The 16,584-nt window shown below is 43.1% G+C and overlaps 2 protein-coding genes across 2 annotated transcripts; one reads left to right on the plus strand and one right to left on the minus strand.

Annotated features, from left to right (window-relative positions):
* Positions 1-274: 274 nt before the first annotated feature.
* On the minus strand, positions 275-3,341 carry tlnrd1.L (talin rod domain containing 1 L homeolog). The gene has a single exon (XM_018253196.2). The coding sequence runs from the start codon at positions 2,285-2,287 to the stop codon at positions 1,223-1,225; it is 1,065 nt and encodes a 354-aa protein (XP_018108685.1). The 5' UTR covers positions 2,288-3,341; the 3' UTR covers positions 275-1,222.
* A 4,350-nt stretch (positions 3,342-7,691) lies between these two features.
* On the plus strand, positions 7,692-11,616 carry mesd.L (mesoderm development LRP chaperone L homeolog). The gene is given in 3 exon segments (NM_001096078.1): positions 7,692-7,889; positions 8,989-9,221; positions 10,727-11,616. Coding segments are annotated over 3 exon segments (645 nt in total). The 5' UTR covers positions 7,692-7,736; the 3' UTR covers positions 10,986-11,616.
* The last annotated feature ends 4,968 nt before the right edge of the window (positions 11,617-16,584 follow it).

A 16,584-nucleotide genomic window follows, 5' to 3' on the forward strand; every position in this document is an offset into this window, starting at 1 on the left:
CTGATTAACAGATCTGTCTTTGCTGGAAATACAACATTGTATCTACAGTCAGGGCCACCAGAGCCGAGAATAGGCAGGGATAGACTAACACTGCTTTCAATAGCAATACATATACAAATAACTTAAAAACCATAGAAAATGTGTAATGAATGTATATGGGAAAGTTTCATAGAATTGCATTTTCTATTATTAAGCAAAGGGGTTGACTTATCCTTTAAAGCACACAGCCTATGTATAAGCCTGTATACATTAACCTGGCCCAACTGTATGCTTCACGACCAAACAAAACCATATTACTTATCCCCACAACACACATCAGAATAAGACGCAAACATTCAGTTTAAAAAACAGCAAAACCCCTTCAAGTCTGCTAATGTGCAGCGTGATTAATTCTTCATGGTAGGGATGTCCCACCAGCAGCCCGCCAGCTGGACCATAACTCCCAGCATCCTTTAAAACACTTCTGCTACTGTAGGATGCAGGGAGTTTTACTTGACCCCAGTTGGAGGATGGGGGGTTGGATATCCCTGATTTGGGTCTATTTCATACTGAAAATGGGGGATGCTGCAGCCATCGGACCCTGCAACGTGAATGCAGCTAGCCAAACTATGTAGTTTTACACAATCCGCTTCCCATCCAATCTAATTGTAAGCGATTTATATACAACTCCATAGTGAGTCTGAGGGTGCAATTCTTGCACTCGCAGCTTGGGTCAGGTGAAGCTGCAGCGTTTTGCCCTTCCCTCACAATCAAACTGATCACATAGTGGGAACAGAACCTCTTGATCACTTCATTTCAAAGAAGCATCTACTGAAAGTGATCAGATGGAAGACAAGTTTATAGTGTAAGAGGCCTTGTGACTCCTTTCATTGTCCCTCAGTGGCCGCTAGGAGCTGGGCTCTAACACCGGGGGCTGCATGTTGGACATCACTGCCTCATTATAAGCACCACTCTCTGCAGATATAACCTGCAATGGACATTTCATTCAGTACGACAGATTCCATTCAATCTCTGCACTGGACTGCCTGGGGGGGGTTACAAACATTTAGGGGGAATGCAGCGAATGGTGTTGAACCTGAAAACCGAAGCAAATGCTATATTGCAATTACTATCTGACTGCTGCCCTGTAATGGTAATAATGGGGGGCTTTACAGCACTCTCTTGCCACAGCTGTTCACTACACCCCCCTCTTTCTTTGGTAAGGTTTCGGGGCACCCCCAGTCTAGAGTGACTTCACAGAATTGGAGTTGACTGGCGGCAGAGTCCTGGGCGACGACCTCTCCCTCAGCGCCTGAGAGAGCAGATTGCAGCCATCAGAGACAGCGCAGGCCGAGCTCCTGAGCCGGTCCTTGTAGTCAGTCATCTTGCTGCTGCTGTCAGAGAGCTGCGTTATATCCCTGAGGCATTGGGTGAGGAGCACACAGGCAGACACCACACTCATGGCACCTCCTAGGATGGCCGTCTGCACAGCTTTGCCCTCTGGGTTCAGAATGGCGGCTCTTCCGAGGAACTGGGGTTCTGTGGCAAAGCCCACCAGCGCGTGCACGGCCTGCACCAGGGGCCCACTGAAGAGCGCGCAGCGGTTCCGCGACAGTTCGCTGGGGGAGGTCTTGACTTCTCTGACGCAGGCGAGGAGCGCGGAGGCGCTGGTGCTCATACACTTCACCCCCAGCTTGAACTGCTCCTTAGCAAACTTGTCGCGGGACTTGTCGCTGGCCGCTACGCTGGCGTCCGTCAGAGTCTTCAGGTTCCTGGACAGGTTCTGGGAGACTTCGAGCAGCAGCTGCGGGGTCAGTTCGGCCAAAGGCACGCTCCGTAGGGTGGCACAGCTCTGCTCCACTTCGTGCCGGCATCGGGTCACTTTGTAGCGGTCCACAAGCCCGGCCTGAGCGGCCTGAGAGCCGGGCACCTCCACGGCAGCCAGATAAGCGGCGTGCGCCGACAGCTCGATCAGAGACACCAGCAAGTCGCCCATCTCCTGCACCGTGTCTCCCACCTCTGCGAAGCGGCCCATGTTCAGCTGACTCTGCACATCGTGAGTGAGGATGGACAGGCCTTTGGTGCGGGCGATCACCGTGTCCCGACACTTCTCGAAGGTTTCTCCGAACTGAAGCGAACTCTCCGGGCTGACAGGCCGCGGCTCGCTGGACAGAAGGAGCAGGTCGGCCACCAGCTGCATCTTGTTCTTACACTGCTCGCAGATGGTCAGCAGCTTCTTGCGCGGCTGGGACGCTGCTCCGGAAGTTATAGAGGACCGGGCTGAGCCGGAGCCGCCGCCGCTAGCCATCTCTCCCGGGGAAGAAGAATCTCATGCCTCGGCCAGTGGGAGCGCTATCCCGGGGGCTTCCCAGCCGCATCATCCCATGGAGGGTTACGGGCGCTGCCCGAGCACAGTGCTTGCCGTCTGATCTCACTCGCTACACAACCGGCCTCCCAGGGCAGAGGAAGCCACTTCGGCTACCGACAAAGTGCCACTGACCCGCCCAGCTACTGCCGCTCCCGGCCCGGATAAGGAACGTGGGACGGCGCCGCCCTGCGCCCGGACGATGACGTCACCCACAAGGCTTGCCATACCAGCGGATGGAGGACGGAGACTGGGAGCGCCGCGACGCCTTGCGTGCTGTCTGGGGCAAAAACTGACGAGAGCGACAACTAGTGGTCAAACTGTGTAAAGCACAAAGATCATCTTAGTGGGACTCGTCACTTTCCATGTCTTCCGAGTTGGGTCATTTGAAGTTACTAGGCCCACAGCAATCTCATGTAAAAAACCTTAATGAACTGACTTGTCCCCCACTCGGTACAGTCCTCCCTGTACTTACACCATGCCCAGACCATTGCCTAATACTCTGAGCGTGTCATTCTCTACTATACAACATACGTTATCTTCCTCTTCAGTAAGAAATACCCTCACATACAGCAACATATTTACCAAAGGAATTAGAAAGTACATCAAACCAGAGGGGAACTGTGAAGCTTTTTATTCACATGGATAGGATTTATACGTCTGGGACGCCGTATAAATCAAAGACTGAAAATAGAGCACTCTGCTTTCTCCCTCACACAAATATGCACCATACGTTATAAAAAAGAGAGAAGAGAAACAGCCAGCTGTGAGCTATCATATGTCATATCAATTCTATACTCTACAAGATAATATTGTCACATACTGAAACTAGAAGGACTGAAGAAAACATTAGACAGCTTCTTTAAAGGTCAAGTAAAGCCTGTTGGTGTTGCCAAATCAGTCATTTCAGTACTTGCTTTGCATTGGATCGCACACCAACAGCAGCCATTGCTGCTCAATCTGCACACCCCCTGCAGCTCACTCCCCACTGACACTGTCTGTATGCATGTTCATATCCATAGGAATTAGGGATGCACCGAATCCATCACTTCTCACTACTAATACTGCTTGACCTCTCAGCCGCATTTGACACTGTAGATCACCCTCTCCTCCTCCAGTCCCTCCAGTCACTTGGCCTTCGTGACACAGCCCTGTCTTGGTTCTCTTCTTACATCACCAATCGTTCCTTCAGTGTCTCCTACAATGGAGTAGCATCTTCTCCCCTACCTCTTTCTGTTGGAGTTCCCCAAGGCTCTGTCCTGGGACCATTACTATTCTCCCTCTATACTTCCTCCTTGGCAAATTAATAAATTCTTATGGTTTCCACTACCACCTCTATGCTGACGATACTCAGATCTATCTCTCATCTCCTGATCTCAACCCAGAACTCCTAACTCGCGTCTCCTCCTGCCTGTCCGCTATCTCTACCTGGATGTCACAACGCTACCTTAAATTAAACCTCTCTAAAACTGAAATGGTTCTCTTTCCTCCAACTAACAACAGTAGCATCCCCGAAGTATCCATCATAGTTAACAATTCCACTATCACCCCCTCTCCCCAGGCCCGGTGCCTTGGGGTTATCCTAGATTCTGCCCTGTCATTCACTCCTCATATCCAGTCACTTATTAAATCTTGTCACTTCCACCTAAGGAACATATCCAAAATACGATCATTTATCACCCAAGACGCTGCCAAAATTCTTATTCACTCTCTCATCATATCGCGTCTAGACTACTGTAACTCTCTTTTAATTGGCCTCCCCCTCCAGAGACTGTCACCTCTCCAGTCCATAATGAACACTGCTGCGAGGCTCATACACCTCAGCAACCGCTCCTCCTCTGCCTCGCCATTCTGTCAATCCCTGCACTGGCTTCCGTTACCTTTCAGAATCAAATTCAAATTAATGACACTGACTTTCAAAGCACTTCATAACTCTGCCCCACCCTACATCTCTAAACTCATCTCTATATACTCACCCACTCGCTTACTACGCTCCTCTACTGACCTGCTACTCAACTCTTCTCTCATTACCTCCTCACATGCTCGCATTCAAGACTTTGCAAGGGCTGCACCCCTCCTCTGGAACGCTCTCCCACGGTCTGTCTGACTTTCTCCCAACCTTTCTACTTTCAAGAAATCTCTGAAAACGCACTTCTTTCGAGAAGCCTACCCTCACTCTGCTTAACTACCAAACGCAATACCACATTTCTCACCCACTTAATTCGATCTTGCCCACTCCCACACCTTGTGTATTACTCCCTTCCCTTTAGACTGCATGCCTATGCATAGGGCCTTCCTCACCTTTTTGTACCTGTATTGATTGTGATGTTTGTTACTCCATATATTCTATGTATGTAATTCATGTGATGTAGTTGTATAATCACATTTACTTTACAGTGCTACGCAATATGTTGGCGCTATATAAATACATGTTAATAATAATAAATAATAATCCACTATTTTCGATTCGGCCGAATCCTTCGTGAAAGATTCGGCCGAATACCGAACCGAATCCGAACCCTAATTTGCATATGCAAATTAGGGGTGTGAAGGCGAAAACATTTTTTACTTCGTTGTTTTCTGTCAAAAAGCCACGTGATTTCCCTCCCCGCCCCTAATTTGCATATGTAAATTTGGATTTGGATTCGGTTCGGCTGGGCAGAAGGATTCGGCCGAATCCGACTCCTGCTGAAAAAGGCCGAATCCTGGCCGAATCCCGAACCGAATCCTGGATTCGGTGCATCCCTAATAGGAATAATCTTTCTGTAGGTATGCATGGTCACCATCAAAAATGTTGGCGCACCACCAATACTCCAGTCCAGGCCTGGACTGAGAATTAAAATAGGCCCTGGCATTTCAGGTACACAGAGGCCCAAGCAGCCCCCACTATCCAACTAAATAGTGACTTTCTATGGCACCTTATAGCAGCCTCTCTGGCATTTGCCAGAACCCACAGATTGCCAGTCTGGGCCTGCTCCAGTTCCCCTACCAGACCAGCACAGTGGGCCCTGTGTAAATGCCATGGTTGCCTTAGATCAGGGGTTCCCAAAAGTTATCTTTTTACCCGTGATATATTCAAATGTAAAAAGAGTTGGGGAGTAAGACAAGCATGAGGAATTTTCTTGGGGTGCCAAATAAAGGGTATGATTGGTTATACAGTAGACCCTATGGAGGCTCTGTTTGGCAGTACATCTGGTTTTTATGCAACCAAAACTTGTCTCCAAGCCAGAAATTCAAAAATAAGCACCTGCTTTGAGGCCACTGGGAGCAACATCCAAGGGGTTGGGGGGCAATATGTTGCTTGAGAGCCATTGGTTGGGGATCACTGCCTTAGATGGTGTATGTGCTTGCAGGGTGTATGTTTTTACTGTTAGGATACAAACAAATTTACATTTGGGTTGGGCTCATCATCCCAGTAGTGTTTAGCATCCAAACTGACACAAGCAGAGCTGCACATGTGGAAAAAGGAAATGGTATATCAGCAGCTGGGCCTTTGTGAAAAGATTGGGCAAAGTTTCACTTTTATGTATTGTTGGAACCATGTGCAGATCTGCATTAAGTTCTTATCTCATCTTCCCGTGTGTTATTATGTCAATAGTCATCCACCAAGAGCCAGGGAATTTTAAGCAGATAAATTCAATCCATCTTAAACAGGAACTGCAAATGTCTTTTCCTTTTTTTTAAAAGAATTAACCATAACGTTTCCCCAAATCTTCACTTTTTGATAGTTGGAAAAAATACCTGCAGAAAAGTTATATAGTCCTGTGAGTGCCTTGCTTTATATGATATATATATATATATATATATATATATATATATATATATATATATATATATATATATATATATATATATATATCTCCAACATATTCAATAAATATCATTTATTTATATAGCGCATTATATGCACATGTATAAAATAAACAGTGGTGTAACTAGCCTGGCCCAGCACACATAGGAATTTACTTAGTCCCTGTCTCCCCCCCCCTTGCTCTTTCAGACACGCCTGCTCAATGTGGTGTGTACCCCAAATTTTCTTTTACAGAGTGGCTGGAGGGAGTATTTTAGTGCTGTAGAATTTTAGATACATGATACATGTGTGTGACAATAGAGGATTTTGCAGTTGCGCAGGGCCTGGGAGACAGGAGGGCCCCGACTGTGAAGTCTGCTTTAGGGATGCACGGAATCCAGGATTTGGTTCGGAATTTGGCCAGGATTCGGCCTTTTTCAGCATGATTCGGCCGAATCTTTCTGCCCGGCCGAACCAAATCCTAATTTGCATATGCAAGGGAGGGCAATCGCGTGACTTTTTGTCACAAAACAAGGAAGTAAAACATGTTTTCCCCTTCCCACTCCTAATTTGCATATGCAAATTAGGATTCGGTTTGGTATTCGGCCGACTCTTTTGCAACGGATTTGGAGGTTCGCCGAATCCAAAATAGTGGATTCGGTGCATCACTAGTCTGCTTCCTCCAAAGCATTAAAATCCCCCTCCCTGCTGCTCTTTTTTAAAATTATGATGTGATCGCCCTTGCAACATACAGTAAGGGAGGGGTGGTTTCGAAGAGGAAGGGGGGAGTAGCTTCAGGCACGCTGGGCCCCTCTGAAAATACTTTTGGTTATAGAATAGCCAATTCAAAGCAACTTTTCAATTCAAGCTTCCTTATTTAATGTTTTATATTTTTTTTATTATTTTACACCATTTAAAAACATATGCTCTGTAAGGCTACAAATTTATTGTTATTGCTACTTTTTATTACTCATCTTTCTATTCAGGCCTCTCCTATTCATATTCATAATATTGAACTACTGTGACAGAGAAGGTAAGGAATTAGGGAGAATCGGGGGTAGAATGAAAGGTTATTACAAATTGACTGTCAAGTAAATTTGTAATTCTGGCCAGGTGGCAAGTTGGCAACCCTAATGCTTATGAGACATTTAGATAGTGAGGTAGTGAGTCAAGATGGTAAATGCAAAAGCTAGATCTAAAGTAAACACTGCTGACAACTCACACACTATTTTAAATAGAATGAATAATTGCCATCATTGTTTAATATGAAATATTTTGTCCCTTTAAAAAGAAAATATCACTTGAGCTTAGATACAACGTATAAATAAAATAACTGAGTTTGGGGAACTCAAAAACGGGACAAAAAAGATAGACCATTAGCTCCTTGCAATTTTGCAAAGTCCTAGTCACTGTGTGTATGTAGAGTTTGCCCAAAATAAAAATGGACGCGGTTGACTTCCAAGCGTCAATACTTCGACAAACCAATAGATGCCGCGTTCCTACCGCTACTTTAATAAAATGACCAATAGAGTGAGAGAAGCGTGCCTGAGCCCTGCCCCTTTTTGCTGAAGCTTTGCTAGAGGTGGAAGGTGGTGGAGGAAGATGGCAGCTATGGGCTTCCGAGTGATGTGTCTGTTGTGCCTTGTGGTGCTTGTCGGTGTCGGCCTTACAGCGGCTGCAGAAGGAAAAAAGAAGAAGAAAGATATTCGAGACTATAATGACGCGGACATGGCCAGGCTGCTGGAGCAATGGGAGGTGAGCTGTGTAGTAGTTAAAGGAACATGTGTCCGTACCGTTGTACTTGCAGGCAGTTTGGTGTTGCTGCTGGTGTAACACTTTTATAAGAGACACTGACAGCTGCTGCACATTAATACCATTATAACACTCCTCACTATCAAGAGTCTGCTAAAGGACCTGGAGCAGTTTCAAGGGCAAATAACACCAACAAAGTGAGATTTTTTTTTTGTCTCCATCTTAACGGGCAACATATCATGAAAAAGAATTCAATTGCAAGAAGCTTTCCAAAATACATTAATTCAATCCAAAAGTTCAGTCGATTTGAAAATGTTCAATATTTTCTTTCTGCCCCACTGGCTCTGACTCTTGAAACAATGTAGAAGAAGCCGGCTGATTAACAGACCTGCGGGAGAACTGACTTCAAGAGAACAGAAAGGGACAAACGCCGCGATTACATTTACAAATCACTTTATAACCAATTATGTTATGCAATGAATGTACATGTAAAAGCTGCTTAGAATAACATTTCATTTTAATGTCAGAAAAAAAAGTTTTTGTAGAGCTTTAGGCTATGGGCACACACAGTATGTCAGTGGCAGTTGCCAGTCTACGTATTTTTGCAGCCTGAGAGAAGCAGATCTGATCAGTGCCCCTGCTCCATTGATTTGTATTGGTTCAGCTCCACTGTCTGCGAGTACACACGGGCTGACTGGATTAAAATCAATGGAGCAGCGGCACTGATCAGATCTGCTTCTCTCAGGCTGCAAAAATACGTAGACTGGCAACTGCCACTGACAACAGTCTGTGTGCCCATAGCCTAAAGATCTACTTTTTTTCCCCCCCTTGATGAAATGAAATGTTATTCTAAGCAACTTTTACATGTGCATTCATTAAAAAAACACAATTGGTTTTAAAGAGTTCTCCTCCAGGTCTGTTAATCAGCTGGCTTCTTCTACATTGTTTCAAGAGAACCAGTGATGCAGAGAATATAAACAGCCAGGCTGTTATTGCTTTCAATTACATTTACAAACAAATTTAATAAAATGGAATTTTTTTCTGTGTTTTTCTAATGTATTGTATAGGGCACTTACTGACACTTGTTACTTTTTGCCTGTAGGAAGATGATGATATCGAGGAGGGGGACATGCCTGAGCACAAAAGACCTCCGGCCCCAGTGGATTTGTCAAAGATTGATCCAAATAACCCAGAGACTGTATTAAAAATGACCAAGAAAGGCAAAACACTGATGATCTTTGCTACAGTGTCAGGGGAGCCAACAGAAAAGGAAACTGAGGAGATCACCAGCCTGTGGCAGGGCAGCCTGTTTAATGCCAACTATGATATCCAGAGGTAACGTATTCTGCCATATTTTCCTCTGCAGTTACAGATGCCTTAAAGTAGTACAATAAAAATGTGCCCATGGGATTTGCATTCAATGGTTCCATTTGTTAAATAACCTATTTGTCAACAAAAATAACAATAGAAATAATATGCCTTAACCTCTTCCCTTCAAGCAGCTGCTCTGTTAATAGAAAAAGTAACATACAATTTACATCATAGGCCCCCTATAGCTTTCCTGCCATTAGGGTTGCCACCAGGCCGGTATTTTACCGGGCTAGTCGGTAAAACACCTGCCGGGGCCGGTATTACAAATTTACTGGCAATGTAGCTGCCGGTAATTTGTAACACCCTTAGGAAAAGCCCTTGCCCTCCGGTGGAAACTTACCTTTTCTTCGGCATCTGGCTTTCACACTACGTGGCCACGCCCCCTTATGCGACACGACCCCCCGCAGCTCTGCCCCTTTTTGCATAACGTCCCGCCCCTTTAGTTCCTGCCCTGTAATTTTTTTTTAAAAAGGTGGCAACCTTACCTGCCAGTGAGGCAGAGTCTGCGTTGTTGGCAGGGAATGGGTTACTGGTAATATTTAATGGGTATTTTAATTATTAAGCAGAAACAAAACTCCTAACCTAAAGCCCTTATGGGGGGTGGGGTGTTAGAGTTGGGTCTCATTGTAGGTTAATGCCTAATATGTGAGGGGGGGGTTGGGTCCAGTGCAGAGGTATAGGCCATGGTTATAGCAGAATACACAGAAGTCAGTGAGCTGTGGAACATTTAGGCTTGGGCAGCTGCTCTATCATGTGAGGCGGCAGTAAAAGGCTACACCGTCTATATGTCAGGAACACTGACCCAGCAACCAAAATACAGACTGACTTTGAAGCTGCAGTTTTATTGATACTTTTATTTTTATTGTCTAAAACATCCATTCTAAATTCTTACTGATTGCTAGGGTCACAAGTTAAATTCCAAGCCTGAGTGCTACAGAACAAAACATAAATTAATAATAACGAATCGTAATAGTTAAAATAAAAAAAGGGAACACCAATTGCAATTTTTCTTAAAATCACACTGTCTACACCAGGGATCCCCAACCTTTAGATCCCCTGAGCAACATTCAGAAGTAAAAGAAGTTGGAAGGCACAGGAGCATTAAAAATGTTCTTGGGGTGCCAAATAAGTGCTGTGATTGGCCATTTAGTAGCCCCTAGGTGGATTTTCAATCTACATTGGCTCTGTTTGGCAGTGCACCTGGTTTTATACAACCAAAACTTGCCTCCAAGCCAGCAATTCAAAAATAATCACCTCCTTTAAGGCCACTGAGAGCAACATCCAAGGGGTTGGTGCGTAACATGTTGCTTACGAGCTACTGGTTGGGGATCACTGGTCTACACCATAGTTAGTATTCATGGAGAAACAAGGGGCCAAAGTTAAGCCACCTCTGAGTTTATTTATGATCTTTTTCTTCTTTGTGATCTAATTCTTAATGCACAATTTCCATTGTCTATACCCCCTGCTAGATTCATTGTTGGCTCAGACCGTGTGATTTTCATGCTGCGTGATGGAAGTTTCGCTTGGGAGGTTAAGGACTTCCTTGTAAGTCAGGAGCGTTGTGCTGATGTGACTGTGGAAGGCCAAGTGTATCCTGGCAAAGGAGGAGATGGCAGCTCAAAATCCAACAATCAGAGCAAACCGCAGAAAAAGAAAAATGGGGAAAGTAAAAAGGAAAAGTCATCCAAAGAAAGTAACAGAGCGTCCTCACCAAAGGAGGATTTATGACATCCCCTGGAATACCATGTTTGGATTGGACTTTGAGTTTTATACTTATCTGATGATGGCGAACAAACTGCTTTGAAAACAATTGTCCTGTTATTGGAGACCATTCTATTCCCTGCTGCTCTCTGTTTCATATATGTAGGGCACAGCTTGGCCAGGCCAGTAAGCATCTTGCTTTCCCAATAAATGTAATATGTGATGTAAGACTGTGCCACTGTGAATGAGCCCTAAACTACAAAGTCTATTGTCACTGGGCACCTACCAGGCAGTTTTCATATTAAAACATATTTACACAAAGTGCAAACGAATGGATGGTGAATGATTTACTGGGTAAATAAAAAACTTGCTTCCTTAGCTAGTAAGATTGTGCTAGAACAGTGTCCGCTTTTTATTAACTTGATTGGATACTACAGTCACAGTGTATTCTTTTTACTATATATGTTCATTAATGCAGGTAAAGATTTTTTTGTAAAAAGCTGTGCATGATGGAGGTTGCAAACAATACACACAATTTGTATTTTGATCATGTCCCTTTCAAAACAATTTTGCCACTGGTACATTGAATGTATTGATTATATGTTACATTTTGTTGCCCTGCTTCCAATAACTTTCTTCAATACAGATTTTATACACAGATATGCTTTATAGTATTATTTTTTTGTTAATATAAGGCCTATTTCAGTTCAGAAATGGTTACAGGTGTATATATTAAGCTTACCTTACATGGGCTGATAGTCATGACTTTTGACCCCCCAAACACTGTAGGTCTCTATTAAAAGATACTGAGTAAAACAGCTCATGTGTAAAACTCCATGTAAATGAACCATGCTCCATGTAAATGAACCATTATCATAATAATATACTTATACTTTTTTAGTAGTATGTGCCATTGGGTAATCAGAAATAGAAAATTGCCATTTTAAAAAATAAGGGCCGCCCCCTGAGATCGTAAGATTCACTGTGCACACAAACAAACCACATGTAAGGTCACATGAGCCAATTAACAGACAGAGTTCTGCCTTTTGCTTCCTCACTTCTTCCTGTTACAGTTAGTATTGTAGTATTTCTGGTCAGGTGATCTCTGAGGCAGCACAGATAGAGTCACGAAATGGTGGTTCAAGGCAAGAGATGTAAAAGGGCAATATTTATGTAAATATATATTCCAGTTTGGTAAGATTCTTTAATATGTCATTCAATTTGATATAAACTATCTGTTGCTTAAGTGTTCATTTTGGGGGTATAGTTTTCCTTTAACTCCACTGATTGATATCTGATTTATACAGGTTTTAAAATCCTGTAGGGGGAGGACGGCATTGGTGCATTGCCATGATCCTCACCTGTGGACCATTTAGTATGAGCCCTTGGTACAATCATATCAGCTTTGGTCCATCATGCTGGTGTCCTAGTAGGGCAAAGATCCGCTTGTTTGAAGACAATACATTGAATTTGATTTTTAAGGAACAATTGGGGATGCACGGAATCCTGGATTCTGTTTGGCATTCAGCTGAATTCAAGACTTTTTTTAGGACGAATACAAGTGCTTGGCCGAACCAAAAAAAAATCCTTTAAAAGAGCATCTGTTATTTTCACCTGTGCGCTGGCAATTACTGGTGGCACAAGAGTTTCGAATTCGGTTCAGTAGGATTTGGGAATTCTGCCAAATACTGAATTGGAGGGTTTGTGCATCCCTAGCAACTATATATATATATATATATATATATATATATATATATATATATATATATATATATATATATATATATAATCCACTTCTTTGTTAACCATAAATATAATCCTATTGTCTGACAGATCAGATGCTTCTTTCTGTTCTCTGTGCTGGTCCTTTACTTATTGCCCCCTATTCATTATGAAAACTCCCTATATTCTATAAACCCCTGTACAATGCACTTTTCTGAAATACTTTAATTTGTAAAACTTCTATAGTCTGCTGGTCCAGGTTAGTACATGGCCAGTAGTTAACGTGGGACTGGAGCTTGGGAGCTTGGTGTTAATGTTAATGGCAGTGTAGCACAGCTAGATAGGATAGGGTCCTGTAACTAGAAATTAGGCAGCAGCTGAGTGTTTTCACAGGTAATATCTGTAATGGGGTTGGTCAACAGAGATCTCATGGGGCACATTGGCAGGGTATAAACTGCAGGGCAAGTGGCTCCCTTGATAAAGACTGGTTTTGAGAGGTTCCCATCCAACCCCCAGGTAAAATAAAGTTATATATTATCAAAAAATAAATTTTTGCAGCTTGGAGGTTTTTCAGTTATTTGAAATAAGGATGTTCCTGACCAATAGATAAAAAAATAAGGCAGCTGGAGGATTGACATGTTTCTGAGCTGGACATAGTCGTGCAGATTATTAGCCTATATCAGACGAACAAATGTCCATTCCAATCTTTCAACCTGCAACTAACCATTCAGATTAATAGAAAGTAGTAAAGAGAACAAATCACACGATGCTTGGACCATTAATTGACAGGCAGCAATCGTACGAATGTTGTGTCTAACAAATAGGTCAAGTACAAGATACTGTTTTATTATATCAGAGAAAAATTGCATTATTAAAAGTTTGAATGATTTGATTATAATGGACTCTATGGGGACGGCCTTCTCAAAATTTGGAGCTTTTTGGATAACGGGATTCCGTGGTAACCTGTATGCACCTTTTAGTTTCCATAAAGAGTTCTCTACTTCCTGCTGTTTGCTCTCGGTCTTGGGAAGATTGATCAGTAACCCTAACATTCACATAAGGCTGGGATTCCAAGCTAGCGAGAGACAGAATAGAAAGAAATCTAAAAAGATGCAGGAAATAAAAACAACGATTTTCTGGTGAATTGCTTAGATTCTAAATTACATATCATAGTAGATTTATTCTTTAAAGGAACAGTTCTGTGTAAAAATAAAAACTGGCTAAAAATATAAAGAAAAATGTAGTTACAATACAGTTAGGCAAACATGTAATGTAAAAGATAAGGGCTGGAGTGAACGGATGTCTAATGTAATAGCTAAACACCAACTTCCTGCTTTGCAGCTCTCCCCAGCAAGTGCCACACTTATGTTTCTTGGCTTCTTTGCCAGACTTCAAAACTTAAGACAAACAGAATAAATCTCTTAGTTCAGAGCTTACAGGACGTATTTTCCTTTAACATGCAGGAGCATGAATAATACATGATAAATATCCTTACACACTGTGCTTAGTGGTGTCACTTGAACAGTTCAGGGCTGAAAATCAAAATAGGCCCTGGAATTTCAGGTACACAGAGGCCCATACAGTCCCCCACCAGCCCAATAAATAGCCCACTAATAGTGTCTATGGCATCTTACAGCAGCCCGCTGGCATTTGCCAGACCTCACTGGTTGCCAGTCCAGGCCTACACGTGTGTATGGCTCATTTCAACAAGTGTATTAATCAACACCCCCTATTGTAAGAAGTCACCCCAGAGATCCATGGTCATTGCTCTTCTTCATTAACTTGTAATATACTTATATTTGACAGCTGGATATACACGATTCCTTATATTAAATGACGTGACTCTGTGTATATACTTCACAATGTGAGATGTTTACCTTTTATAGCAACTGCTACTCAAAACTGCTGGATTTTTCTGCTTTGTAAAATTATGAAATGTGTGTGTGTGTGTCCAGCAGAGGGCACTATTGACTAGGGAATCCTTTTGTTTTATGTATTTAAGGAAAACTAAAAGAAAATGTTGCTTTATTTATTTCAAATGACGTGCAGCCATAGTCTCAAAATCCTCACATTTTTGCATCATCCGGTTTCACTCCCTAAAGATGCTCTTAAACTGATGGAAAATCATTATTAAAAATCATTAAGTGAGACAAAAGGAATGCAAGGGATAAGATGGAGCACATACAGATATGATCATCTAAACATAATAAACCCCACACCCATGATTTTATTTAGATCATCTTGAATGTCGATCTTAAATCATTTAACTGTCACCAAACTGATCTGTTAATCTATACCCTTTAAGGCACACAAGCAGAAAAATAAATTTTGGTCTCTAAATACATCAGAGGCCATCATTTTATATATTTTCTAGTTGTCTACCCATGAGAAGTTTTTACACTACTAATATAATGAATTTGAAACAACAGCGCCACCTGCTGTTTACTTTTACCAGCTGGCCAGGACCGTATTTATATATAGGCCCCCGAGGGCCTGTGCCTAGGACGACACAATTTTGGGGCTGGTCGGTTTTATTTAACACCCTCCCCACCCTCAGCCATGGATTTCCATAGGAAATCCAGTGACGGAGCTATGGGGTAGGGAGTCCAAGGAAGACTGCGGAAGTGAAGTCACATGCACGTAGGACGCGACGCCAGCGTGTACAGCATGTGACGTCAGCACGCGCAACGTAGGGCATGTTTAGATCCGATGCCTAGTCCGGACCTAATACAGCCCTGCAACTGCCTGCTGTTGGCAGTAAATTAATTTAGTGAGAAGAGGAGACGCTTGCGATGTTCCTCAGCTTAGAAATTCAGTTAGTGAGCAGAGACGTCCCAAGGCATCTTTCTGGTCAGTTATAAGCAGAGCAACATCACAAGATTCTTTTCTCACAAATATAATTTTGTTCTGTCTGTAGGCAGTTAGGCAAAAATGAACAGTAGTTTTCAAATGTATTATTTCTTCGGTGTAAAAAAAAAATTTAAGTTGCAAAAGCGATTTAAGGAGAGACGTACGGGCAGATTCGGGGAGATTAGTAAAAAGGCGGGAAAGGCAGTTTGGGGAGATTAGTCGCCCCGAAGAAGAGAAGATTTGCCGCCGGGCGACTAATCTCCCAGAATCTGCTGTGTGTCTCTGCCCTAAAGAGAGCTATGAACAATTTTACATGCTGTTTGGAGGTTTATATTTCCTTTAAATCCTTTTTTCAAAATAATCTAGTTGAAAATTAGAACATGATGAATCCATTATCTTGTGTTTAATGTTTCCCCTCGGCCCCTGAACTGTGCTCCCGTAAGATTCAGCCTCTGTTTGCTGCTTCCCTGTAATATGGACTAACGGCAATCTCCCTCTTAAGGGGACAGTAAACCCCCTGGTCAACATTGATTCAGTGAGTCGGGCTTGAGTGCTGATCTTACTTTTTGCCTTTTATTTCTATTCAGAAATATGTTTTTTAGTATTTCATGCTCTAGATCTCAATCCATATTCTCCTTATACAAAGGCAGCATTGGAATGGGGTATACAGGGCCAACTGGATCTACAACTTTGAGGACCCTCCTCCTGATGGCCAGGCCACATCCCCCTTTCCCCCAGCATTGCCCCATGTCCTGCCCCATTTACCTTTTTCCTTTGTTACTTTGATCGGGGAAGAGTGTCTGGGGGGAGCATTTCTAACATCCAGGGGAGCAGGCTTGGGTCAGTGAAGCCCATGAGGTCTGGGGCTCACCAGGTTTTCCCAGTGTTCTGCTGGCCCAGTCTGACCTGGGGCTGCTGGTTTGTTTGACTTTGCTCTTTGGGATCAGGAAATAGAACTTTGGTGACTTTAGTTTTATTCTCATATTTTGCCCTGTTTAGAGCAAGAAATAACAAAAACCATAGATATTTTCTATTTAAAACAAAGACCAAAAAA

The sequence above is a fragment of the Xenopus laevis genome, chromosome 3L (assembly GCF_017654675.1).
Source record: "Xenopus laevis strain J_2021 chromosome 3L, Xenopus_laevis_v10.1, whole genome shotgun sequence".
In the NCBI taxonomy this organism is placed as follows: Eukaryota; Metazoa; Chordata; class Amphibia; order Anura; family Pipidae; genus Xenopus; species Xenopus laevis.

Excerpts from the sequence above, each read along its gene's own strand:
- tlnrd1.L (XM_018253196.2), bottom strand. The coding sequence starts at position 2,287 with ATGGCTAGCGGCGGCGGCTCCGGCTCAGCCCGGTCCTCTATAACTTCC.